Source organism: Oncorhynchus clarkii, chromosome 9 (genome assembly GCF_045791955.1).
Source record: "Oncorhynchus clarkii lewisi isolate Uvic-CL-2024 chromosome 9, UVic_Ocla_1.0, whole genome shotgun sequence".
Lineage (NCBI taxonomy): Eukaryota > Metazoa > Chordata > Actinopteri > Salmoniformes > Salmonidae > Oncorhynchus > Oncorhynchus clarkii.
In genome coordinates this window covers 74,788,503-74,815,264 of record NC_092155.1, presented here as the reverse complement: position 1 = coordinate 74,815,264, position 26,762 = coordinate 74,788,503, and the positions used below count along the sequence as shown (strand labels likewise).

Sequence of the window (26,762 nt, the reverse complement as noted above, 5' to 3'; positions counted from 1 at the left end):
TTCCACATGTCAGCTTTCACACAAATCATCTGTACCTCTTTAAACCTGAAGCAGACTCAATGCTTCCACAGCACTTCACCATGAACACTCTCTCCCTGCCTTCCTCGGACAATTAACAGCCTCGTTTGGTCACCAGAGGGAGGCTGCCATGTTGGAGACAAGAGGGGGAGCAAGGAGGGGAAGAGAGGAGAGGGGGAGGAAGAGAGGAGAGGAAAAGAAGAGAGAGGAGGACAAAGAGAGGAGGACAAAGAGAGGAGGACAAAGAGAGGGGGACAAAGAGAGGAGAGGGGGACAAAGAGAGGAGAGGGGGACAAAGAGAGGAGAGGGGGAGGAAGAGAGGAGAGGGGGACAAAGAGAGGAGGAGAAAGAGAGGAGAGGGGGACAAAGAGAGGAGGACAAAGAGAGGAGAGGGGGACAAAGAGAGGAGGACAAAGAGAGGAGAGGGGGACAAAGAGAGGAGGACAAAGAGAGGAGAGGGGGACAAAGAGAGGAGAGGGGGACAAAGAGAGGAGAGGGGGACAAAGAGAGGAGAGGGGGACAAAGAGAGGAGAGGGGGACAAAGAGAGGAGAGGGGGACAAAGAGAGGAGAGGGGGACAAAGAGAGGAGAGGGGGACAAAGAGAGGAGAGGGGGACAAAGAGAGGAGAGGGGAGGGAGGAGAGGGGGGGAAGGAGAGGGGAGGGAAGAGAAGAGGGGGGGAGGAGAGGAAGAGAGGAGAGGCAGAGAGGAAGGAGGGGGGGAGAGGCAGAGAGGAGAGGCAGAGAGGAAGGTGGGGAGGAGAGGGAGGAGAGGCAGAGAGGAAGGAGGTGGGGAGGAGAGGAAGAGAGGAGAGGCAGAGAGGAAGGAGAGGGGGAGGAGAGGAAGGAGAGGGGGAGGCAGAGAGGAAGGAGAGGAATAGAGAGAGAGAGAAGAGCAGGAGGAGGCAGGTGGTTTCCATTAGCTGTCTGAGCTCTCCCTTTGAAACCCCAGCCAGTCAGCAGCATGGTACTGGTATCCTGCAGCCGCAGTGCCAACATCCCTACTGCAGTGGAGAGCTGTTAGCTTAGCCAGCTAAAACCCAGGACAAAGGGGGTGGGTGTGTGTGTGTTTCAGCGTACATACTGTGAGAGTGTGTTTCAAGGTGTCTCCTATTGATCCCCCAGCGCAAGGCAGAGCTGTGTGTGTGTGTGTGTGTGTGTGTGTGTGTGTGTGTGTGTGTGTGTGTGTGTGTGTATAATCTCCAGTGTGGATCTATAAGCTGGGGTGTGTCTAGACAATATCCTTTAAAGCAGCCTGGAGGAGAGCTACTCAAACGCCTGATCGATCGCACAGGTCGGCGCTCAGTGTGTGTGTGTGGTGTGTGTGTGTGTAAAACTGCCTGTTCACCCCAGCTGCCTGCCATATAAATGGTCTCCTCTCTCCACTCCTCCGTCAGAGCAAAGAAAGCACACACACATCACAGAGCACTATTCAGTCTGAAAACATCACACACACACAGTTGTATCACAGAGCACTATTCAGTCTGAAAGCAGCACACACACACACGGTTGTATCACAGAGCACTATTCAGTCTGAAAGCAGCACACACACACGCACGGTTGTATCACAGAGCACTATTCAGTCTGAAAGCAGCACACACACACGCACGATTGTATCACAGAGCACTATTCAGTCTGAAAGCAGCACACACACACACACAGTTGTATCACAGAGCACTATTCAGTCTGAAAGAGCACACACACACAGTTGTATCACAGAGCACTATTCAGTCTGAAAGCAGCACACACACACACACACATCCTGTCATCTCCTTGTCCCTCCTCTCCACCCCTCTATCCAATCAATGCACACCAGGTGTCCCTGCAGAACCACTTGCATCTCCCTGGGATAAAACACTAAGCAGACAGAGGGATCGACTGTGTGTGTGTGTGTGTGTGTGTGTGTGTGTGTGTGTGTGTGTGTGTGTTCAGAGTTATATGTTTGTCAGGCTCTGTGACAATCGCAATTAAAGAGGCGTTTCATTATTCACAAACCTCTAGTTCTCTCACTGTCTTTAATCTCCTCTCCCTCTGTCTTACCTTCTCTCACTGTCTGTCTTACCTTCTCTCACTGTCTATCTTCCCTCCCTCCCTCACTGTCTTTAATCTCCCCTCCCTCTCTCACTGTCTTTAATCTCCTCTCCCTCTGTCTTACCTTCTCTCACTGTCTAACTTCCCTCCCTCCCTCACTGTCTTTAATCTCCTCTCCCTCTGTCTTACCTTCTCTCACTGTCTAACTTCCCTCCCTCTCTCACTGTCTTTAATCTCCTCTCCCTCTGTCTTACCTTCTCTCACTGTCTATCTTCCCTCCCTCCCTCACTGTCTATCTTCCCTCCCTCTCTCACTGTCTTTAATCTCCTCTCCCTCTGTCTTACCTTCTCTCACTGTCTATCTTCCCTCCCTCCCTCACTGTCTATCTTCCCTCCCTCCCTCACTGTCTACCTTCTCTCCCTCTCTCACTGTCTAACTTCCCTCCCTCTCTCACTGTCTTTAATCTCCTCTCCCTCTGTCTTACCTTCTCTCACTGTCTATCTTCCCTCCCTCCCTCACTGTCTATCTTCCCTCCCTCTCTCACTGTCTTTAATCTCCTCTCCCTCTGTCTTACCTTCTCTCACTGTCTATCTTCCCTCCCTTTCTCACTGTCTTTAATCTCCTCTCCCTCTGTCTTACCTTCTCTCACTGTCTACCTTCTCTCCCTCTCTCACTGTCTATCTTCCCTCCCTCTCTCACTGTCTTTAATCTTCTCTCCCTCTCTCACTGTCTACCTTCTCTCCCTCTCTCACTGTCTCACTGTCTACCTTCTCTCCCTCTCTCACTGTCTACCTTCTCTCCCTCTCTCACTGTCTACCTTCTCTCCCTCTCTCACTGTCTACCTTCTCTCCCTCTCTCACTGTCTTTAATCTTCTCTCCCTCTCTCACTGTCTACCTTGTCTCCCTCTCTCACTGTCAATCTTCTCTCCCTCTCTCACTGTCAATCTTCTCTCCCTCTCTCACTGTCTACCTTCTCTCCCTCTCTCACTGTCTACCTTCTCTCCCTCTCTCACCGTCTACCTTCTCTCCTTCTCTCACCGTCCACCTTCTCTCCTTCTCTCACTGTCTACCTTCTCTCCCTCTCTCACTGTCTACCTTCTCTCCCTCTCTCACTGTCTACCTTCTCTCCCTCTCTCACTGTCTACCTTCTCTCCCTCTCTCACTGTCTACCTTCTCTCCCTCTCTCACTGTCTACCTTCTCTCCCTCTCTCACTGTCTACCTTCTCTCCCTCTCTCACTGTCTACCTTCTCTCCCTCTCTCACTGTCCACCTTCTCTCCCTCACTGTCTACCTTCTCTCCCTCTCTCACTGTCTACCTTCTCTCCCTCTCTCACTGTCTACCTTCTCTCCCTCTCTCACTGTCTACCTTCTCTCCCTCTCTCACTGTCTACCTTCTCTCCCTCTCTCACTGTCTACCTTCTCTCCCTCTCTACCTTCTCTCCCTTTCTACCTTCTCTCCCTCTCTACCTTCTCTCCCTCTCTACCTTCTCTCCCTCTCTATCTTCTCTCCCTCTCTATCTTCTCTCCCTCTCACTGTCTACCTTCTCTCCCTCTCTCACTGTCCATCTTCTCTCCCTCTCTCACTGTCAATCTTCTCTCCCTCTCTCACTGTCCATGTTCTCTCCCTCTCTCACTGTCCATCTTCTCTCCCTCTCTCACTGTCCATCTTCTCTCCCTCTCTCACTGTCCATTTTCTCTCCCTCTCTCACTGTCCATCTTCTCTCCCTCTCTCACTGTCCATCTTCTCTCCCTCTCTCACTGTCCATCTTCTCTCCCTCTCTCACTGTCCATCTTCTCTCCCTCTCTCACTGTCCATCTTCTCTCTCTCTCTCACTGTCTACCTTCTCTCCCTCTCTCACTGTCTACCTTCTCTCCCTCCCTCACTGTCTACCTTCTCTCCCTCCCTCACTGTCTACCTTCTCTCCCTCCCTCACTGTCTACCTTCTCTCCCTCCCTCACTGTCTACCTTCTCTCCCTCCCTCACTGTCTATCTTCTCTCCCTCCCTTTCCCTCTCCCCAACGTTCTAGGTCTGTTTAAATCCCTCTCCAGTTGTGGTCAGTTGTCCATATTGTGTGCCACTATAGACCAGGATAAAGAGGTTTAACATCTAGCCAGGTATAATCTAGACCAGGATAAACAGGTTTAACAACCTAGCCAGGTATAATCTAGACCAGGATAAAGAGGTTTAACACCTAGCCAGGTATAATCTAGACCAGGATAAAGAGGTTTAACACCTAGCCAGGTATAATCTAGACCAGGATATAGAGGTTTAACAACCTAGCCAGGTATAATCTAGACCAGGATATAGAGGTTTAACACCTAGCCAGGTATAATCTAGACCAGGATAAAGAGGTTTAACACCTAGCCAGATATAATCTAGACTAGGATAAAGAGGTTTAACACCTAGCCAGGTATAATCTAGACCAGGATATAGGAGGTTTAACACCTAGCCAGGTATATTCTAGACTAGGATATGGCCTGCTTAGGTCACAAATCACATTTGATCACAGTAAGGCTGCTGCAAATGTCCAGGAAACACACACTTAATTAAACAACACACACACACTGTACACACGGTAAAGTTCAGTTAATTTAAAAAGAGCTCTGTTGAGAAATGGCAGCAACTGAGTAAATGCCTGAGGTGTGTGTGTGTGTCCAGCCCAGCCCTAACTCTAATCCACACAGTTCTGTTCCTACAGAGATACATGGAGGATGAGGTATCAACAGAACATTATGCACCCCTACGTTAATCGTGTGTGTGTGTGTGTGTTTGTGTTTGTGTGTGTGTGTGTTTATAAAGGACATCAGTCCAGTCAGGTTTCACTAGAATACTAATTGGAGGAGAAACTGTTTCAAAGCAGGAAGCAGAAATATCTTTATGTAACATTACTGCAGCTTGTTCAACGTTCACTCACCGTCTAGGAATATATACATATTATCTCTGGCAGCAAGAAAGAAAACCTGTGACCGTCTTGTGAACATATTATTGAAGTGACTGTCTGCATGGTTAAACAGGAGACAAAGCAGTAGTGAGCTGAGCTCTGCTCTTTCTCCCCTCTCTCTCATCCTGCTCTCTCATCCAGCTCTCTCTCTCCCCTCTCTCACCCTGCTCTCTCCCCTTGCTCTCCCTCTCTCTCTCACCCTGCTCTCTCACCCTGCTCTCTCTCACCCTGCTCTCTCTCACCCTGCTCTCTCTCACCCTGCTCTCTCTCCCCTCTCTCTCATCCTGCTCTCTCTCTCCCCTCTCTCTCTCCCCTCTCTCTCATCCTGCTCTCTAACTCTCTTTTAAACATTAAATGCAGACAGAGCAGGTTTAATGGAGTCAATGTTATGCATGTCAGTGTGTGTGTGTGCATGCACGTGTTTTAAGGAACATGTCAGGAACAAGACCAGGAGAGAGTGATGGCTTTTTCAATGACCTCACGGATACCGACAGAGATAATTTAGTGAACTAACGGACCTCACGGACACCGACAGAGATAATGTGGTGAACTAACGGACCTCGCGGATACCGACAGAGATAATGTAGTGAACTAACGGACCTCGCGGATACCGACAGAGATCATGTAGTGAACTAACGGACCCCGCGGATACCGACAGAGATAATGTAGTGAACTAACGGACCTCGCGGATACCGAAAGAGATAATGTAGTGAACTAACGGACCTCGCGGATACCGACAGAGATAATGTAGTGAACTAACGGAACTCACGGATACCGACAGAGATAATATGGTGAACTAACGGACCTCGCGGATACCGACAGAGATAATGTAGTGAACTAACGGACCTTGCGGATACCGACAGAGATAATGTAGTGAACTAACGGACCTCACGGACACCGACAGAGATAATGTGGTGAACTAACGGACCTCGCGGATACCGACAGAGATAATGTAGTGAACTAACGGACCTCGCGGATACCGACAGAGATAATGTAGTGAACTAACGGACCTCGCGGATACCGACAGAGATAATGTAGTGAACTAACGGACCTCGCGGATACCGACAGAGATAATGTAGTGAACTAACGGACCTCGCGGATACCGACAGAGATAATGTAGTGAACTAACGGACCGCACGGATACCGACAGAGATAATGTAGTGAACTAACGGACCTCGCGGATACCGACAGAGATAATGTAGTTAACTAACGGACCTCGCGGATACCGACAGAGATAATGTAGTGAACTAACGGGCCTCACGGACACCGACAGAGATAATGTGGTGAACTAACGGACCTCGCTGATACCGACAGAGATAATGTAGTGAACTAGCGGAACTCACGGATACCGACAGAGATAATATGGTGAACTAACGGACCTCGCGGATACCGACAGAGATAATGTAGTGAATTAACGGACCTCGCGGATACCGACAGAGATAATGTAGTGAACTAACGGACCTCACGGATACCGACAGAGATAATGTGGTGAACTAAATGACCTCACGGATAATGACAGAGATAATGTTGTGGACTAGCGGAACTCACAGATACCGACAGAGATAATGGAATGAACTAAATGATCTCACGGATACCGACAGAGATAATGTAGTGAACTAGCGGAACTCACGGATACTGACAGAGATAATGTAGTGAACTAAATTACCTCACGGATACCGACAGAGATAATGGAATGAACTAAATGATCTCACGGATACCGACAGAGATAATGTGGTGAACTAAATGATCTCACGGATACCGACAGAGATAATGTAGTGAACTAAATGATCTCACGGATACCGACAGAGATAATGTGGTGAACTAAATGATCTCACGGATACCGACAGAGATAATGTGGTGAACTAAATGATCTCACGGATACCGACAGAGATACAGGGTATCGTTAGAAAAGTTCTCTATTACAGTAAAAAATGTCTCAATGAGGGAGGGGCTTGGTGTCCGGGGGAGGGGGCTTGGTGTCCGGGGGAGGGGCATGGTGCCCGGGGGAGGGGCATGGTGCCCGGGGGAGGGGGCTTGGTGCCCGGGGGAGGGGGCTTGGTGTCCGGGGGAGGGGGCTTGGTGTCCGGGGGAGGGGGCTTGGTGTCCGGGGGAGGGGGCTTGGTGTCCGGGGGAGGGGGCTTGGTGTCCGGGGGAGGCGGCTTGGTGTCCGGGGGCTTGGTGTCTGGGGGAGGGGGCTTGGTGTCCGGGGGAGGGGGCTTGGTGTCCGGGGGAGGGGGCTTGGTGTCCGGGGAAGGGGCTTGGTGTCCGGGGGCTTGGTGTCTGTCACACAGTCACAGCACAAGAGACCAAAAAGACAATATGAGAACAACAGGCGGACATAAATGCTGATAAAAACAAAAAATATTGTTGGAATACAGAGATTTGGAACAGCGCGCCAAAACATACATTTTAATTAATACAATTAATTTGAAATAATGGCCAGTTACAGGGGAGGGGATAGTACTTGAGGAGGAACATCTTGACTGTAGAAATGTTCTGTGTTCGTATTAAATAACTAAACATTGCAGCGACCACAGCGCAGCACAATGTTAGCTACTTGACCTTTTTTCTCCTCCCTCCCGTCAGTATAAACAGAGCGGGATGATGACACACTCTCCCTTCAGTCTGCTTTTCAAGCAATTTATAAAAACAGCGGGTGAAGAAGAGGCCGTGTTTACAGTCGGGGGGAAAAGGTTATGGCTGTGTATCAAATTTCACCCTATTCCCTAAACATTACTTTTGACCAAGGCCCATATGGTTCTGTAGTAGTACACTATATAGGGAATAGGGTGCAATTTGGGATGCAATCTGTCTCTCCTTTTATTCTCCCTCCACACTAAGTAATAGATAAGAACCACTCATTCTCTACACTAATACAGATAATTTACCTCAGAACCACTCATTCTCTACACTAATACAGATCATTTACCTCGGAACCACTCACTCTACACTAACATATAATTTACCTCAGAACCACTCATTCTCTACACTAATACAGATAGTATACCTCAGAACCACTAATACAGATCATTACCTCAGAACCACTCATTCTCTACACTAATACAGATAATTTACCTCAGAACCACTCATTCTCTACACTAATACAGATAATTTACCTCAGAACCACTCATTCTCTACACTAATACAGATCATTACCTCAGAACCACTCATTCTCTACACTAATACAGATAATTTACCTCAGAACCACTCATTCTCTACACTAATACAGATCATTTACCTCAGAACCACTCATTCTCTACACTAATACAGATAATTTACCTCAGAACCACTCATTCTCTACACTAATACAGATCATTACCTCAGAACCACTCATTCTCTACACTAATACAGATAATTTACCTCAGAACCACTCATTCTCTACACTAATACAGATCATTTACCTCAGAACCACTCATTCTCTACACTAATACAGATAATTTACCTCAGAACCACTCATTCTCTACACTAATACAGATCATTTACCTCAGAACCACTCATTCTCTACACTAAGTTCTATCTTTAAAAAAAAAATTATAACTTAAGTCAGTTAAGAACAAATTCTTATTTACAATGACGGCCTACCCCACGGCCAAAGCTGGGCCAATTGTGCATCGCCCTATGGGACTCCCAATCACGGCCGGATGTGATACAGCCTGGATAAAGAAACCATACCTCAGAACCATCTACTTCAATATGAAACGCTTCATGTCATAACCAGGCCTGTATCGTTATCACATTATATTATTAACTTATGCATAATTCATTTTCGTTTAATTACTTAACATGAAAGACAATTGAGCCCAGATACTTCACAAACTGAGCCTACCGGTACTTCCTTTTGGCCTATTGCTTAGTCTAAAGCGCTATTCTGGTTCTAGTGAAAACCGGATTATTTTTTAAGACCAAAAACCAAATAGGCCTACAAGCTAATAGGACCAAAATAGAGTGCTGTAAACTGTTTATTCAACTGTGAAGTTTAGACTGAACAACTAGAGCAGGACTTCACAAAGCAAACTAAACTAAACATTGATTTGTACCAACACCACAGCCAAACCCTGGAGGGCTAGACCCAAACCCTGGAGGGGGCTAGACCCAAACCCTGGAGGGGGCTAGACCCAAACCCTGGAGGGGGCTAGACCCAAACCCTGGAGGGGGCTAGACCCAAACCCTGGAAAGGGCTAGACCCAAACCCTGGAAAGGGCTAGACCCAAACCCTGGAAAGGGCTAGACCCAAACCCTAGAGAGGGCTAGACCCAAACGCTAGACCCAAACCCTAGAGAGGGCTAGACCCAAACCCTAGAGAGGGCTAGACCTAAACCCTAGAGAGGCATCAGAAAAACCAAGACATCAAGAGTCTGTCTTTTAAAATAAAAAAACATAATTCAGGCCTATATTATAACATCACACTAAACCCCATACTATAACGTCAGACTAAAACGTCAGACTAAACCCCACACTATAACGTCAGACTAAACCCCACACTATAACGTCAGACTAAACCCCACACTATAACGTCAGACTAAACCCCACGCTATAACGTCAGACTAAACCCCACGCTATAACGTCAGACTAAACCCCACACTATAACGTCAGACTAAACCCCACACTATAACGTCAGACTAAACCCCACACTATAACGTCAGACTAAACCCCACACTGTAACGCCAGACTAAACTCTGCTTCTTATCTTTTCTGTGAAATGTGACCAGATTTCATTAGACTCAGTTATCAAAAAAAATATGCCACGGAATTAGGCTAGTTAAAGCAATCAACTCTGAATTAGCTGTTGACAAACAAAAAATATATATATTTCTCTACAGGCCTAGCCTGTATCTCTTGGACTGAAGCGTCTTTCAGGAGAATCACATCGGAGAAAAGCAAACACTATATTATGATATTTGTTGCCAAAGACATGAAGAGCCTTAATGACTTAGCAATGAATTGAACTTACCGCCAGGTCTGTAAACAACATCGTCTTCAGTAATGAAGGAAGTGATCTCTCCGTTCTCCATCCGTTCATACCTCGACTTCTTCTTGATCATCTTTTTCTTTCCCTTCTTCCCTGACTCCTCCCCCATCCCCATGTTGACCCCACCTACTGCCCCGGCCCCTCCCCTGTTCTCGTTATCCTCGTCCTCGCTCTCCGCGTAGTTCTTAGCTCCGCCCTCCAGCGTGCAGCTACGGCGTGGTCGTGAGCTCTCGCTCTCCCTGGATGCTTTGTCCCTCTTGTCCCGGTCTCTGTCCCTCTCTCTGTCCCTCTCCCTGTCTCGGTCTCTGTCCCTGTCCTTCTCCCTGTCTGGCTTGTCTTTGTCCGCGGTCATGATTCGCCACGTGCCTTCCTCAGTCCTCTCACGGCTGGGCCTCCGTGAAAGGTAGACTGTCAGCCTGGGCTTCAGTCTTCTGAATTGACCAATCAAATCCAGGGAAAATTCAGCCACACCAACAACCCCAGTGTTTCAGGAAAAGCTGTGGATAAAAGACAGAAAGAGAAAGAGACATTAATGACAGAACTAGAAATATCTATAACAGCCCCTTGAGGGAACAGACCTGGCAATCAGTGAAGCAATGGTAAATACCATGGCCAGAGATGGAGGGAGGGAGACGATTGCACCCAGCCGTCGCCACGGCTTCTATTAATGACCTAATGATGAGTTACCACGACGACCGCTGAGCTGCGGAGACACGCAGGCCAAACAAACTATCACTGTATATACAGACCGGTCAGCCAACATCCATCTCTCACCCTTATGGGTGTCCATATAGACAGGTCTGTCCTGAAGGTGTGAGTGACCCGAGCTTTGATACTGCAGCTCTGGACCTAATCCCAGCTCTGCTCTGGGAAACACACCTATAGACTCTATAACCACAGAAACACCATGTTGACCAGGGGAATCAAACGTACACGCGAGGGAGTACAATCCCGCCCAAAATTTTGACAGAGAGGACATTTTCACTGCGGCCCTCCAGACCTCGTTGAAAACCAAAAGCGGCCCCCGGGGCTAAATGAGTTTGAAACCCCTGATGTAGGCTACGCTAATCAGATCAGTGAAATAACACCAATAATGATTTAAACATTAGCAAATATAAGTTTAGGTTACACAGTGAAACAAGAGCCCTTTTCTCCCCTAGTTGTCTTAATAAGTGATCTGATAAAATGACAAACAAAATTAAACCAGAGTGAAAATAAATATTCAGAGAAACATGAACTGTAATAATGTAGCATGTTGTATTATAATAATGAACTGTAATAATGTAGCATGTTCTATTATAATAATGAACTGAAATAATATAGCATGTTCTATAATAATGAACTGTAATAATGTAGCATGTAGCATGTTCTATTATAATAATGAACTGTAACAATGTAGCATGTTCTATTATAATAATGAACTGTAACAATGTAGCATGTTGTTCTATAATAATGAACTGTAACAATGTAGCATGTTCTATAATAATGAACTGTAATAATGTAGCATGTTCTATTATAATAATGAACTGTAATAATGTAGCATGTTCTATTATAATAATGAACTGAAATAATATAGCATGTTCTATAATAATGAACTGTAATAATGTAGCATGTAGCATGTTCTATTATAATAATGAACTGTAACAATGTAGCATGTTCTATTATAATAATGAACTGTAACAATGTAGCATGTTGTTCTATAATAATGAACTGTAACAATGTAGCATGTTCTATAATAATGAACTGTAATAATGTAGCATGTTCTATTATAATAATGAACTGCAACAATGTAGCATGTTGTTCTATAATAATGAACTGTAACAATGTAGCATGTTGTTCTATAATAATGAACTGTAACAATGTAGCATGTTCTATAATAATGAACTGTAACAATGTAGCATGTTCTATTATAATAATGAACTGTAACAATGTAGCATGTTCTATTATAATAATGAACTGCAACAATGTAGCATGTTGTTCTATTATAATGAACTGTAACAATGTAGCATGTTGTTCTATAATAATGAACTGTAACAATGTAGCATGTTCTACTATAATAATGAACTGTAACAATGTAGCATGTTGTTCTATAATAATGAACTGTAACAATGTAGCATGTTGTTCTATAATAATTAACTGTAACAATGTAGCATGTTCTACTATAATAATGAACTGTAACAATGTAGCATGTTCTACTATAATCATGAACATTAGGCTATGCCTTATGCCGGGTGGTAACGGCGGGTGGTAACGGCGGGTGGTAACGCCGGGTGGTAACGCCGGGTGGTAACGCCGGGTGGTAACGCCGGGTGGTAACGCCGGGTGGTAACGGCGGGTGGTAACGCCGGGTGGTAACGGCGGGTGGTAACGCCGGGTGGTAACGCCGGGTGGTAATCAAAATTCTACTTCAAACTATCCTTTTGAGAGTTGCATCTGGGAACTAGTTTTGTACGATGGTAAGTGGTGGGGTCGATAAACCAATACGTTTTAGCTCCACAGTAGATTACAACGGCGATGAGAGTTAATAAAACTGATAAAAACGTAAAAAGATTGGCGAGTGTAAGTTCGTCGTTGTTGTCGGCCAATCACAAGTCATCAGCGCGGCACCACAGCCATAGAGCCCTCCGTGTTTGGCAAAGCAAATTAGAAGACTATCTAATCAAAGGCAGATGTAAATCAAATGGAATTAAAAGTTAAATGAGAAGGATATGCCACAGCGACCAAGAGCCAACAGGTAGGTGGATACTTCATCATCTGAATGGAGTTGTTGTTATGTGTAACTGTAGGACAGGGAGGAAGCGTATGTAGCCTCAATTAGCCTAGCTAGCTAGCTCAGGGCATGACAAATGTTTTTAGCAACTTGTGCTTTGGACAAGTAGGACAGATATATGAACTTGTCCAAAAGCTTCCAACACCACCATAGAGAATCATACAAAAATGTAACGTGAACTGCCTATTGGCTTCTTTGCATATTCAAGCCAGTCTCAAAATACAACACTGCCCCTTTAAGGCTCTCCTGGAGGATGATTGGCCACCCTTGGTAGCCTATAAAATATTGCAACATTACAATTATAACCAAATATGTAACTGTACTTATGAAATTAAGGATGTCCCATCTACGGTTCCAAACAGACTTTGGGACAGTTCTGGGACGACAGATCAAAAATTCATACAACCACAGCACAGATTTTATTTTTTTAAAGCAATGAAGCTGATGCAACAGATCAGACCGTTTAGTTTAAAATTATAACGTTTTATTTCTTCATATTATAAACTCAATAACGCGCACATGGCCGTGGGCTACGCGTAAACATCCCAAAATACAATTCGCAGGAAAACACCTTCCTTGTGTGAGTGGTTTCATGTGACGGAGATAAAAATACTAGTTTGAAATGAAGAGGGGAGATCTAAAGACGCATCAACTAGCAAGGGTTACTATGACGACTAGGATTATCATCAACTAGCAAGGGTTACTATGACGACTAGGATTATCATCAACTAGCATGGGTTACTATGACGACTAGGATTATCATCAACTAGCATGGGTTACTACGACGACTAGGATTATCATCAACTAGCATGGGTTACAATGATGACTAGGATTATCATCAACTAGCATGGGTTACTATGATGACTGGGATTATCATCAACTAGCACGGGTTACTATGACGACTAGGATTATCATCAACTAGCATGGGTTACTATGACGACTAGGATTATCATCAACTAGCATGGGTTACTACGACGACTAGGATTATCATCAACTAGCATGGGTTACAATGATGACTAGGATTATCATCAACTAGCACGGGTTACTATGACGACTAGGATTATCATCAACTAGCACAGGTTACTATGACGACTAGGATTATCATCAACTAGCATGGGTTACTATGACGACTAGGATTATCATCAACTAGCACAGGTTACTATGACGACTAGGATTATCATCAACTAGCAAAGGTTACTATGACGGCTAGGATTATCATCAACTAGGATTATCGTCAACAAGCACAGGTTACTATGACGACTGGGATTATCATCAACTAGCACGGGTTACTATGACGACTAGGATTATCATCAACTAGCATGGGTTACTATGACGACTAGGATTATCATCAACTAGCATGGGTTACTATGACGACTAGGATTATCATCAACTAGCATGGGTTACTATGACGACTAGGATTATCATCAACTAGCATGGGTTACTACGACGACTAGGATTATCATCAACTAGCACGCGTTACTACGATGACTAGGATTATCATCAACTAGCACGGGTTACTATGACGACTAGGATTATCATCAACTAGCACGGGTTACTATGACGACTAGGATTATCATCAACTAGCATGGGTTACTATGACGACTAGGATTATCATCAACTAGCATGGGTTACTATGACGACTAGGATTATCATCAACTAGCATGGGTTACTACGACGACTAGGATTATCATCAACTAGCACGCGTTACTATGATGACTAGGATTATCATCAACTAGCACGGGTTACTATGACGACTAGGATTATCATCAACTAGCATGGGTTACTATGACGACTAGGATTATCATCAACTAGCATGGGTTACTACGACGACTAGGATTATCATCAACTAGCATGGGTTACTACGACGACTAGGATTATCATCAACTAGCATGGGTTACTACGACGACTAGGATTATCATCAACTAGCACGGGTTACTATGACGACTAGGATTATCATCAACTAGCATGGGTTACTACGACGACTAGGATTATCATCAACTAGCATGGGTTACTATGACAACTAGGATTATCATCAACTAGCATGGGTTACTATGACAACTAGGATTATCATCAACTAGCATGGGTTACTATTATCATGACTAGGATAATGCATTTTTCTGCTGGAAAATATCACAACCGGTCGTGATTGGGAGTCCCATAGGGTGGCGCACAATTGGCCCAGCGTCGTCACGGTTTGGCCGGCATAGGTCGTCAGTGTAAATAAGAATGTTCTTAACTGACTTACCTAGTTAATTAAAAAAGTATATAAAAATAAATAACATTAATATTAAGTGTTTATAAAAATTATTCCTTTAGTTTTTATGTTCGTATTTTGGCTAGGCTGCTTTTAAACAATGAAGTATATGGTTAAATTGGTCCAGAGTGCTGACCACCTACGCTCAGATTCAAGGTGGGTGACGTGTGGTGTGCAAGAGGCACGGTACTTCAATCTCCGGTCTTGTTACCATTTAATCGGAACGAACAACGACACGAGTATGTCAACAGAAGTCTTCAGAAGTTCAGATGCTAATCTTTATTATATTTGTCAAACATGACTAGCATTTAAGTCTATATTTATTAGAGCCCGACAGATTTATCGGTTGACCAATATTATCAGCCGATATCAGCCTGTGGTGAAGGGGCAGGTGAGGCTGTGGTGAAGGGGCAGGTGAGGCTGTGGTGAAGGGGCAGGTGAGGCTGTGGTGAAGGGGCAGGTGGGGCTGTGGTGAAGGGGCAGGTGGGGCTGTGGAGAAGGGGCAGGTGGGGCTGTGGTGAAGGGGCAGGTGGGGCTGTGGTGAAGGGGCAGGTGGGGCTGTGGTGAAGGGGCAGGTGGGGCTGTGGTGAAGGGGCAGGTGGGGCTGTGAAGGGGCAGGTGAGGCTGTGAAGGGGCAGGTGGGGATGTGAAGGGGCAGGTGAGGATGTGAAGGAGCAGGTGGGGCTGTGAAGGGGCAGGTGAGGATGTGAAGGGGCAGGCGAGGATGTGAAGGGGCAGGCGAGGATGTGAAGGGGCAGGTGAGGATGTGAAGGAGCAGGTGGGGCTGTGAAGGGGCAGGTGAGGATGTGAAGGGGCAGGTGAGGATGTGAAGGGGAAGGTGAGGATGTGAAGGGGCAGGTGAGGATGTGAAGGGGCAGGTGGGGCTGTGAAGGGGCAGGTGAGGATGTGAAGGGGCAGGTGGGGCTGTGAAGCGGCAGGTGGGGCTGTGAAGGGGCAGGTGGGGCTGTGAAGGGGCAGGTGAGGATGTGAAGGGGCAGGTGGGGCTGTGAAGGGGCAGGTGGGAGGCAGTTCCACATCAAATCCCCAGGACCCTCTCCTCGGAAAAAGAGGGTGGAAGAGGAGTGAAATAGAAGAAGACAGGGGAAAGGCCAGAGAAAGAGGAGGGAAGAGAGAAGCATCTTCAGGGTCTTGCTCCCTACTTCACCATTTACATTACTGAGATGGAGTCAACAGGCTAACCTAGCAAACTCACAGCCAGCCAGCCACACAGGCAGCAGATCAGGGCTTCAATCAAATACAACTTGTTTCAACTCAATTCTGTGAACTGGTTTGTGTCACAAACGGCACCCTATTCCCTACACGGTGCACTACTTTAGACCAGAGCCCTCTGGTCTAAAGTAGTGCACTATGAAATAGGGTGCCGTTTGTGTGGCATCCCTGGTAACCACCATGCTGTGGCTCTTTAAGCAGTCCCGTCCCCCCCCCCCCCCCACCACCCACCAGGGGTCACAGAAAAGGTGTCTATTACCTAAAACTGATACACACAGTCATGCAGACTCACTCACACCCTCCTCCGGGCTTTTAAGACTTCCTGATGTTTTATTTTCTGTTCCGTCACACAGACAATAACCATGTTTAAATACACATCAAATAAATCATGACGGCTGTGATGGAAACAGGAAGTTTCACTACAATATTATGAATGTCGACGGGTACTTTGGTGGGAACATATTTGTGTCGGTAAAATTAATTAATGCGAGAAATGGCGGCCGGAAACGCCTTCATGAGCAAATATTGAGTCACACGACGACGACATGTTGAGTCACGCGACGACGACATGTTGAGTCACGCGACGACGACATGTTGAGTCACGCGACGACGACATGTTGAGTCACGCGACGACGACATGTTGAGTCACGCGACGACGACATGTTGAGTCACGCGACGACGACATGTTGAGTCACGCGACGACGACATGTTGAGTCACGCGACGACGACATGTTGAGTCACGCGACGACGACATGTTGAGTCACGCGACGACGACATGTTGAGTCACACTACGACGACATGTTGAGTCACACGACGACGACATGTTGAGTCACACGACGACGACATGTTGAGTCACACGACGATGACATGTTGAGTCACACGACGATGACATGCTGAGTCACACGACGAGTCACACGACGTTGACATGTTGTGTGGTTCTCCCACTACAGTTTACAGGGCTACAGATGACATATCTCGTGATGGACGTCACAGGGAGGTCGAAGTGCACAGTATGATGCTCCTTTCTAATAAATATCGAGCATATTTTTTTCTGGTGACATGATTGATACTTGGACTGCCGATCGACAATTATTCTCTCTGATCCATAATGATGTCATCGTGTAGCCGACCCGTACTGTATCTGCCAGCTGTTAGTTTGAGCTCAAATGCCAAGATCAAAATGACATGGAAACACATTGACCATTCTATTTTAATTCGGTACATGAAAACGTTAGAGGGGAAAAGGTACATTTTGTGTGCACTACGTCATCAAACACACTGGTTTTATCTGCAACAAGTCCGTTTGGTGGAAACACATCACTGTTGGGGGAACATGAGAATCTTTTCTTAATGCAGATTTTAGAATATTCACATGAATCTGTCGCCAATTGGATGGAAGCCTAGCTGCCGCCACGCTGCCGCCACGCTGCCGCCACGCTGCCGCCTAGCTGCCGCCAAGCTGCCGCCTAGCTGCCGCCTAGCTGCCGCCAAGCTGCCGCCTAGCTGCCGCCAAGCTGCCGCCTAGCTGCCGCCTAGCTGCCGCCAAACTGCCGCCTAGCTGCCGCCTAGCGGCCGCCTAGCGGCCGCCTAGCTGCCGCCTAGCTGCCGCCAAGCTGCCGCCTAGCTGCCGCCTAGCTGCCGCCAAGCTGCCGCCAAGCTGCCGCCTAGCTCCCGCCTAGCTGCCGCCAAGCTTCCGCCAAGCTGCCGCCTAGCTGCCGCCTAGCTGCCGCCAAGCTGCCGCCTAGCTGCCGCCAAGCTGCCGCCTAGCTGCCGCCAAGCTGCCGCCTAGCTGCCGCCAAGCTGCCGCCTAGCTGCCGCCAAGCTGCCGCCTAGCTGCCGCCAAGCTGCCGCCTAGCTGCCGCCAAGCTGCCGCCAAGCTGCCGCCAAGCTGCCGCCAAGCTGCCGAAAGAGACACATCATTTTAATATTTACATTCCAGTCATTTAGGAGATGCTCCAAAAGAGACTAACAGGAACATTTAGGGTTAAGAGCCTTGCTCAAGGTCAGACAGGTTTCGTCTGGTCGGCACATGGATTCAAACCAGCAAACATTCAGATACTAATGCTCTTAACCGCCGTGGTTTCAATCCAAACCATGAATACAGAGCAATACAGATTAGTATAGAGCAGTACAGATTAGTATAGAGCAATACAGATTAGCAGAGCAATACAGATTAGTATAGAGCAATACAGATTAGTATAGAGCAATACAGATTAGTATAGAGCAATACAGATTAGCAGAGCAATACAGATTAGTATAGAGCAGTACAGATTAGCAGAGCAATACAGAATAGTATAGAGCAATACAGATTAGCATAGAGCAATACAGATTAGTATAGAGCAATACAGATTAGCAGAGCAATACAGATTAGTATAGAGCAGTACAGATTAGCAGAGCAATACAGATTAGTATAGAGCAATACAGATTAGCATAGAGCAATACAGATTAGCATAGAGCAATACAGATTAGCATAGAGCAATACAGATTAGCAGAGCAATACAGATTAGTATAGAGCAGTACAGATTAGCAGAGCAATACAGATTAGCAGAGCAATACAGATTAGTATAGAGCAGTACAGATTAGCAGAGCAATACAGATTAGTATAGAGCAATACAGATTAGCATAGAGCAATACAGATTAGCATAGAGCAATACAGATTAGTATAGAGCAATACAGATTAGTATAGAGCAATACAGATTAGCATAGAGCAATACAGATTAGCATAGAGCAATACAGATTAGCAGAGCAATACAGATTAGCAGAGCAATACAGATTAGCATAGAGCAATACAGATTAGCAGAGCAATACAGATTAGTATAGAGAGTGAATAAATAGAGCGAATGCATTCAAAATGGCACCCTATTCCCTATTTAGTGCACTACTTTTGACCAGCAATTTATGTCAAAAGTAGTGAACTGTAAAGGGAATAGGGTGCCATCTATGACGCATCCTGTGTTAACATTACGGGGGTAAGAAAAACCATCAAGATGTTCAAATACAGCCCTGTTACCAACGAGGCTGAGTCTCTGACTACAGCCCTGTTACCAACGAGGCTGAGCCTCTGACTACAGCCCTGTTACCAACGAGGCTGAGCCTCTGACTACAGCCCTGTTACCAACGAGGCTGATACTGTGACTACAGCCCTGTGACCAACGAGGCTGATACTGTGATAGTCTAATCTGAATGGGGGGGGCAGGGAAACCCCAGACCCCCTGGAAGGTACTTTGCAGAGCATTAAGCATCATGTTGGGATTAGCTGTTTGTGTTAGCTTTAATACATTACTCTTAGCCTAACCTAATCTGATGTGATAGCCAACCCTGAGAACAGTAGCACAGGAGGCAGAGTGTAGGACAGGCACACACACACACACACACACACCTATTCCATTGGCTGATGAGCCGCAACCTTTTCCCTCAGCAAGTCAAGAGCAAAGACCTATTTTTAGCCTCCATTTGGGGATAGTACTGAAGGTAACGGGCTGTACTGTGGCAATGATAGCGAGAGGCATTCAAACATAACATACACACTTAATACACAGCAGGCTAATAACTTCAGTCTAGCCTAGCTACTGTGGTGGAGGTAAACGTTTCTCTCCCCAAAAGTACAAGAGACCGTAGCCTACAACATGAACATGGAAAAAACAGAGAGGTTGTGTTTAAAACGCTTCTTCTACACACGATTCCCTCTTGGTGAGGGGTGTGCTTTCGAGAGCAACGTAAGTCGCAGGCTGGGCGCCCCCGTTGGAGTGACTTCCTGTCCCTGTGTGTCAAATTGCACCCTGTCTCGTAGATAGTGCACTCCTTTTGATCAGGGCTCATAGCGTTCTAAGTAGAGAAAAGGGCACCATTGGGCCCTGTTCAAAAGTAGTGCACTAAGTAGAGAAAAGGGCACCATTGGGCCCTGTTCAAAAGTAGTGCACTAAGTAGAGAAAATGGCACTATTTGGGACCAATCCCCTGGAGAATGGGTGGAGTGTGGCAGCGGGCAGGGCCATCGTGAATCTACTTTTTTAAAATTGAGTTTCACCAGAGAACCCCCCCCCCCCCCCCCCAAGGCAGGATTAACAGAAGCTCCCCATTGCCCCCTATACACAAAAAAGACTGTTGGTTGTTGGGTGTTGTTGACAGATGTGTCACAGCCTTTGTGTGTTTGTTAATCAGATATAGAGAGAATATCAGCTTCTGTACAGGGACAAAAACAACTGATATCCGACTGTGTTCCCAATGGCATCGAATTCACTTTTATTATCATTTTGTAAATTTATTAAACTCTTATTTTACCAGGTAAGTTGACTGAGAACACATTCTCATTTACAGCAACGACCTGGGGAATAGTTACAGGGGAGAGTAGGGGGATGAATGAACCAATTGGACCAGGGTCCATACTCAAAAGTAGTGCACTGTTTAGGGCGGGGCTCCCCAATAAGCGGCCCGCGGTCCAAATTCGGCCCATGGGATGATTTTATTGGGGCCACCAAGATCTCTGAGCAATTTCGTTTTTTTTTTTTTATAGTATATTTACAAGTAATATCCAGGCCTTTATAGCCTATCATCTAGCTAGGCTATAACAAGGAAAAAAATATATTTTGTGATAACTGCACTGGGATTTACATTTTGTGTGGGGGAATATTGTTTATCGTTTGGGAATTTATCTTAACGTTAAGGATCTCAATTTTGTTTAAACGTTCACACCTCTACTTTAAATTATTATGTTTTGGTCAAATACTATATCTGTTTAGGTTACTTGCAGTAAATTTGTACAAATGACTTAGAATTATGCTCCGGCCACCTGACCATTCGCGCCAGAGAATGGGGGAGTATCCCGGCAGAATGTAATTGGGGACCACTGCCGTAGGGAATAGGGTACCAGATTTAGGATGTATGCCTAGTCTACTACAGGTAATAGGGTACCAGATTTAGGATGTATGCCTAGTCTACTACAGGGAATAGGGTAAGATTTAGGATGTATGCCTAGTCTACTACAGGGAATAGGGTAAGATTTAGGATGTATGCCTAGTCTACTACAGGGAATAGGGTACGAGATTTAGGATGTATGCCTAGTCTACTACAGGGAATAGGGTACCAGATTTAGGATGTATGCCTAGTCTACTACAGGGAATAGGGTACCAGATATGCCTAGTCTACTACAGGGAATAGGGTACCAGATTTAGGATGTATGCCTAGTCTACTACAGGGAATAGGGTACGAGATTTAGGATGTATGCCTAGTCTACTACAGGGAATAGGGTACCAGATTTAGGATGTATGCCTAGTCTACTACAGGGAATAGGGTACCAGATTTAGGATGTATGCCTAGTCCACTACAGGGAATAGGGTACCAGATTTAGAATGTATGCCTAGTCTACTACAGGGAATAGGGTACCAGATTTAGGATGTATGCCTAGTCCACTACAGGGAATAGGGTACCAGATTTAGGATGTATGCCTAGTCCACTACAGGGAATAGGGTACCAGATTTAGGATGTATGCCTAGTCTACTACAGGGAATAGGGTACCAGATTTAGGATGTATGCCTAGTCTACTACAGGGAATAGGGTACCAGATATGCCTAGTCTACTACAGGGAATAGGGTACCAGATTTAGGATGTATGCCTAGTCTACTACAGGGAATAGGGTACGAGATTTAGGATGTATGCCTAGTCTACTACAGGGAATAGGGTACCAGATTTAGGATGTATGCCTAGTCTACTACAGGGAATAGGGTACCAGATTTAGGATGTATGCCTAGTCCACTACAGGGAATAGGGTACCAGATTTAGAATGTATGCCTAGTCTACTACAGGGAATAGGGTACCAGATTTAGGATGTATGCCTAGTCCACTACAGGGAATAGGGTACCAGATTTAGGATGTATGCCTAGTCCACTACAGGGAATAGGGTACCAGATTTAGGATGTATGCCTAGTCTACTACAGGGAATAGGGTACCAGATATGCCTAGTCTACTACAGGGAATAGGGTACCAGATTTAGGATGTATGCCTAGTCTACTACAGGGAACAGGGTACCAGATTTAGGATGTATGCCTAGTCTACTACAGGCCCGAGCGAAGCTTTTCACAATATAATATCTGATGTTCTTCTCTTTTAAACATCTTCCTCTTCCTCTCTAACGATCGCATCCATCAAGTCAATTTAAACTGGTAGATGTGGAAAAAGAGAACAGAGGCTGTATTCATAACAGACCTGTTGTAAATTTAGTCAATTCAAACTGTGACAGAGACTGTATTCTTAACACTATCGTCCTCCATCCCTAAAGCTACTTGAATCAGTCGAAAACAACACAGCATTGAATAGATTAGGTCGATAGTGTATCTCTAGGGGTCCCCCCCCCCCCATCTCTAGGTGTCCCCCCCACCCACACACAGGGACAGGAAACAAACCAGCACCTATAGATAATCATGGTGTGATTGAATAACACTGAGGATTCAAACGGACAAAACATAATAACCAACACCAGCATCTTCAAAAAAAGGCGTGGGAGGACATCTTTAAAATAAGAGATATCAACAACAAGGCTGTTTGGATTCCCCCCCCCCGTCTACATGATTTAGCTGATCTGGTGGTAGGCACCCACAGCCCTCATCAACAAGGCCCATTCAGGAGCTGATGGCAGTGTGTTGAGATGGTAGAAACAACACTCTGCATTATTGAAAAGTAACACACTGTAACAGCTGGGGCCAGAGGCACAGGTCTCTCTCCCCCCTCACCCCCTTTCTATCACTCCTAGATAAAAACAATATGGTATTACCCTTAATTAGAAAAGGCTTTTGTTTGGCAGACGGACACCTCTACTCGTACAGCCGCTAGCTAATGTTCCCCTCCCTCCCAGTTCTAGGACCTACCCCTCCCCCGGTACCAGAACTAATAGGTACATGTGTAAACAGAAATATGCCAGGAAGTAAAAATTACAATTCAGGATTTACGGGTAGTCTTTACGGGTAGTCTTTACGGGTAGTCTTTACGGGTAGTCTTTACGGGTAGTCTTTACGGGTAGTCTTCACGGGTAGTCTTAACGGGTAGTCTTAACGGTAGTCTTAACGGGTAGTCTTCACGGGTAGTCTTTACGGGTAGTCTTTACGGGTAGTCTTTACGGGTAGTCTTTACAGAATAGGAGTGGTGCTGCTCGGAGAGCCGTGAAGCAGACGGGAAAGAGGAAGGTGACTAAGGGTGTTGAAAGTTTCCTAAATGGCCCCCTATTCCCTATATAGTGCACTACTTCAGACCAGAGCCCCTATTCCCAATATAGTGCACAACTTTAGACCAGAGCCCTATTCCCTATATAGTGCACTACTTTAGACCAGAGCCCCTATTCCCAATATATATAGTGGTACTACTAAAGACCAGAGCCCTATTTCCTATATAGTGCACGACTTTAGACCAGAGCCCTATTCCCTACATAATGCTCTATACACATCCCTAGTCACTTCCTGGCTGGACTCAATATACCAGATGACATATCACCAGGCAGTCAGTCAGCACCCTACACTAGGCTTATCTATTGACAATCAAAAGCTGTACTTAGCAACGGAATGATGCATTTTCGCAATTTCTTGGCTTGCAATGTCTGCAATCAGTCAAACACCTCAACAACAACAAAAACATGATATCAAGAACAAGATGGAACGAGTCACTTACGATTTTCCACATGACAGTTTCCTGTCATTGTTTTGGTGGTTATCTGACCATCCTGCCTCACAACAACTCAAGACTTCTGCCCCATTGAAGCGTGCACATCAAAGTCGTACGCTGTCAGCGAACACATCTTATCCTCCACCAGCTGCATAGGAAATCCATCATTCATATCTGCCACAACAACAGGGCTGAGCCCTGATCTAGGACCAGTTTTGCCTTTTCGGATCATAATGAATATGATAAGACACATGAATATATATCATATTTTATAGACCTGATCCTAGATCAGCAGTCCTACTCAGACGGAGACAGAAATCCAGGAGTGTGTGTAGTGTTAGTCTGGTAAGACTTCAGTCTAGCTAAAATAGCTCATGGGCCAAATCATCAGCAGCCTCGTAAAACCAGAGTAAAAAAAAAGAGTGTTCACCACAGAGCTGCATTCATGGTGTGTACACACACACACACACACACACACACACACACACACACACACACACACACACACACACACACACACACACACACACACACACACACACACACACACACACACACAACAACTTGCGGCAGCAGAGACTGAGTGACTATTTGCTGTACTGGGAGGACCAGCTAGACACACAGTCAGACTAAACGTTTGAAGTGTAATGTTCCTTGACCAGTGTTTCTTTCAGTAGCTCCTTACCCACGGCACACTGCTGCTGCCTGTCCCTCACGCAACAAAATGGCCGCCCTCCCCCCCCATCGTCCCTGTCTCTATCACACCCCACCCTGTCCCCTGTTTAAAAGGCTTAGAGGACATCTTGCCTGTGGCCCCAACGGACAGGCTGCCTCTTCCTCAGTGTGGTTTCCCCCTCCTCTACACACAAACATCTTATCTAAGCAAACGCTGCACTGAATAATGATGTTTCATAGTCAGAACATCCTCTACTCTCTCTTCTCTTGCATTTTCAGCATCAAACAGTAATTAAAAGGGGAACAAGGGCTCCATGGAGTGTCTGCTCTCTGCTTTTAACAACTAGGAGGTCAACAGTATGCCCTTCTACCATTGTATTAGATTTTCTCTCTCCCACACAGTGGAAGACTAGAGCCTACCCGTTCTTTCTAAAACATGCTCTTAGTTTATTTATGATGCCAGTCATTGGCCATCCCTCCCTCCCTCCCTCCCTCCCTGCTTGAGGAAAGACAACATTCCTGCTTCACACAGCAGAACTGATGAGGATCAGTTTACACACCACTTCCCCAGTCCAGGCTGCTCTCTCCTCCCCCCTCCACTGCTGTAGTCCAGGCTGCTCTCTCCTCCCCCCTCCACTGCTGTAGTCCAGGCTGCTCTCTCCTCCCCCCTCCACTGCTGTAGTCCAGGCTGCTCTCTCCTCCCCCCTCTACTGCTGTAGTCCAGGCTGCTCTCTCCTCCCCCCTCCACTGCTGTAGTCCAGGCTGCTCTCTCCTCCCCCCTCTACTGCTGTAGTCCAGGCTGCTCTCTCCTCCCCCCTCCACTGCTGTAGTCCAGGCTGCTCTCTCCTCCCCCCTCTACTGCTGTAGTCCAGGCTGCTCTCTCCTCCCCCCTCCACTGCTGTAGTCCAGGCTGCTCTCTCCTCCCCCCTCTACTGCTGTAGTCCAGGCTGCTCTCTCCTCCCCCCTCCACTGCTGTAGTCCAGGCTGCTCTCTCCTCCCCCCTCCACTGCTGTAGTCCAGACTGCTCTCTCCTCCCCCCTCCACTGCTGTAGTCCAGGCTGCTCTCTCCTCCCCCCTCCACTGCTGTAGTCCAGGCTGCTCTCTCCTCCCCCCTCCACTGCTGTAGTCCAGGCTGCTCTCTCCTCCCCCCTCCACTGCTGTAGTCCAGGCTGCTCTCTCCTCCCCCCTCCACTGCTGTAGACAAGGCTGCTCTCTCCTCCCCCCTCTACTGCTGTAGTCCAGGCTGCTCTCTCCTCCCCCCTCCACTGCTGTAGTCCAGGCTGCTCTCTCCTCCCCCCTCCACTGCTGTAGTCCAGGCTGCTCTCTCCTCCCCCCTCCACTGCTGTAGTCCAGGCTGCTCTCTCCTCCCCCCTCTACTGCTGTAGTCCAGGCTGCTCTCTCCTCCCCCCTCTACTGCTGTAGTCCAGGCTGCTCTCTCCGTTCCTGGATGGAGCAACCAAAGTAATATAATTATCCATGAAAGTACAGGTCTTCAACTGTTCACCTGTTCTAGTAATCATATTTCTAGGGGAGTAACAATTAAATAATGAATATAATGATGAACTCTAACTGGTTAGGGGGGGTCAGGTAGCCTAGCGGTTAAGAGCGTTGGGCCAGTAACCAAAAGGTTGCCGGTTTGAATCCCCGAGCTGACTATAGTGCCCTTGAGCAAGGCATATACCGTCTGCTAAATTACTAAAACATAAATGTATCTTTAACTGATGTCTATGGAGTTTGAGTTACAGAAGATAAATCTGGACCTCCAACTTGATTAGTTTTAGTAACTTGATTAATTTTAGTTTTAGTAACTTGATTAGTTCTAGTAAGTTGATTAGTTTTCGTTTTTTGCTATAAAAAAAAGAAAGAATAATCTGTGTGATCAGCAGAACATTATAAAAGTCAAATGACATTTAGATTAGCAGGAAGAGCAACATTGATTCTGACACTTGTCTGAGGTGTGTATACGTGTGTGTGTGTGTATACGTGTGTGTGTGTGTGTGTGTGTGTGTGTCAAATCAAACCGTATTGGTCGCATACACATATTGAGCAGATGTTATTTGGGACACCGTTGGGAATGTCTGAAATAGAGCCGTTTACACTCTGGCTGCTGTTGCTGACGGTAACAATGATGTCACAATTGACACCATAGAATGATCGTTCTGCTCTGTATTGTCAAGTGAAGGCTTTGGGAGACTGACTGCCCCCAAGGTGGTGTGCATCTATTTAGA

The 26,762-nt window shown here is 46.2% G+C and overlaps 1 protein-coding gene across 1 annotated transcript in view; it reads right to left on the bottom strand.

The window, feature by feature from the left end:
• LOC139416950 (arginine-glutamic acid dipeptide (RE) repeats a) overlaps window positions 1-26,762 on the bottom strand; it is a 347,908-nt gene that overhangs the window by 209,499 nt on the left and 111,647 nt on the right. Inside the window, exon 3 of the mRNA XM_071166149.1 lies at window positions 9,942-10,456. Coding sequence (XP_071022250.1) covers window positions 9,942-10,311 — 370 coding nt within the window. The 5' untranslated portion in view covers window positions 10,312-10,456. The remainder of the gene's footprint in view (window positions 1-9,941; window positions 10,457-26,762) is intronic.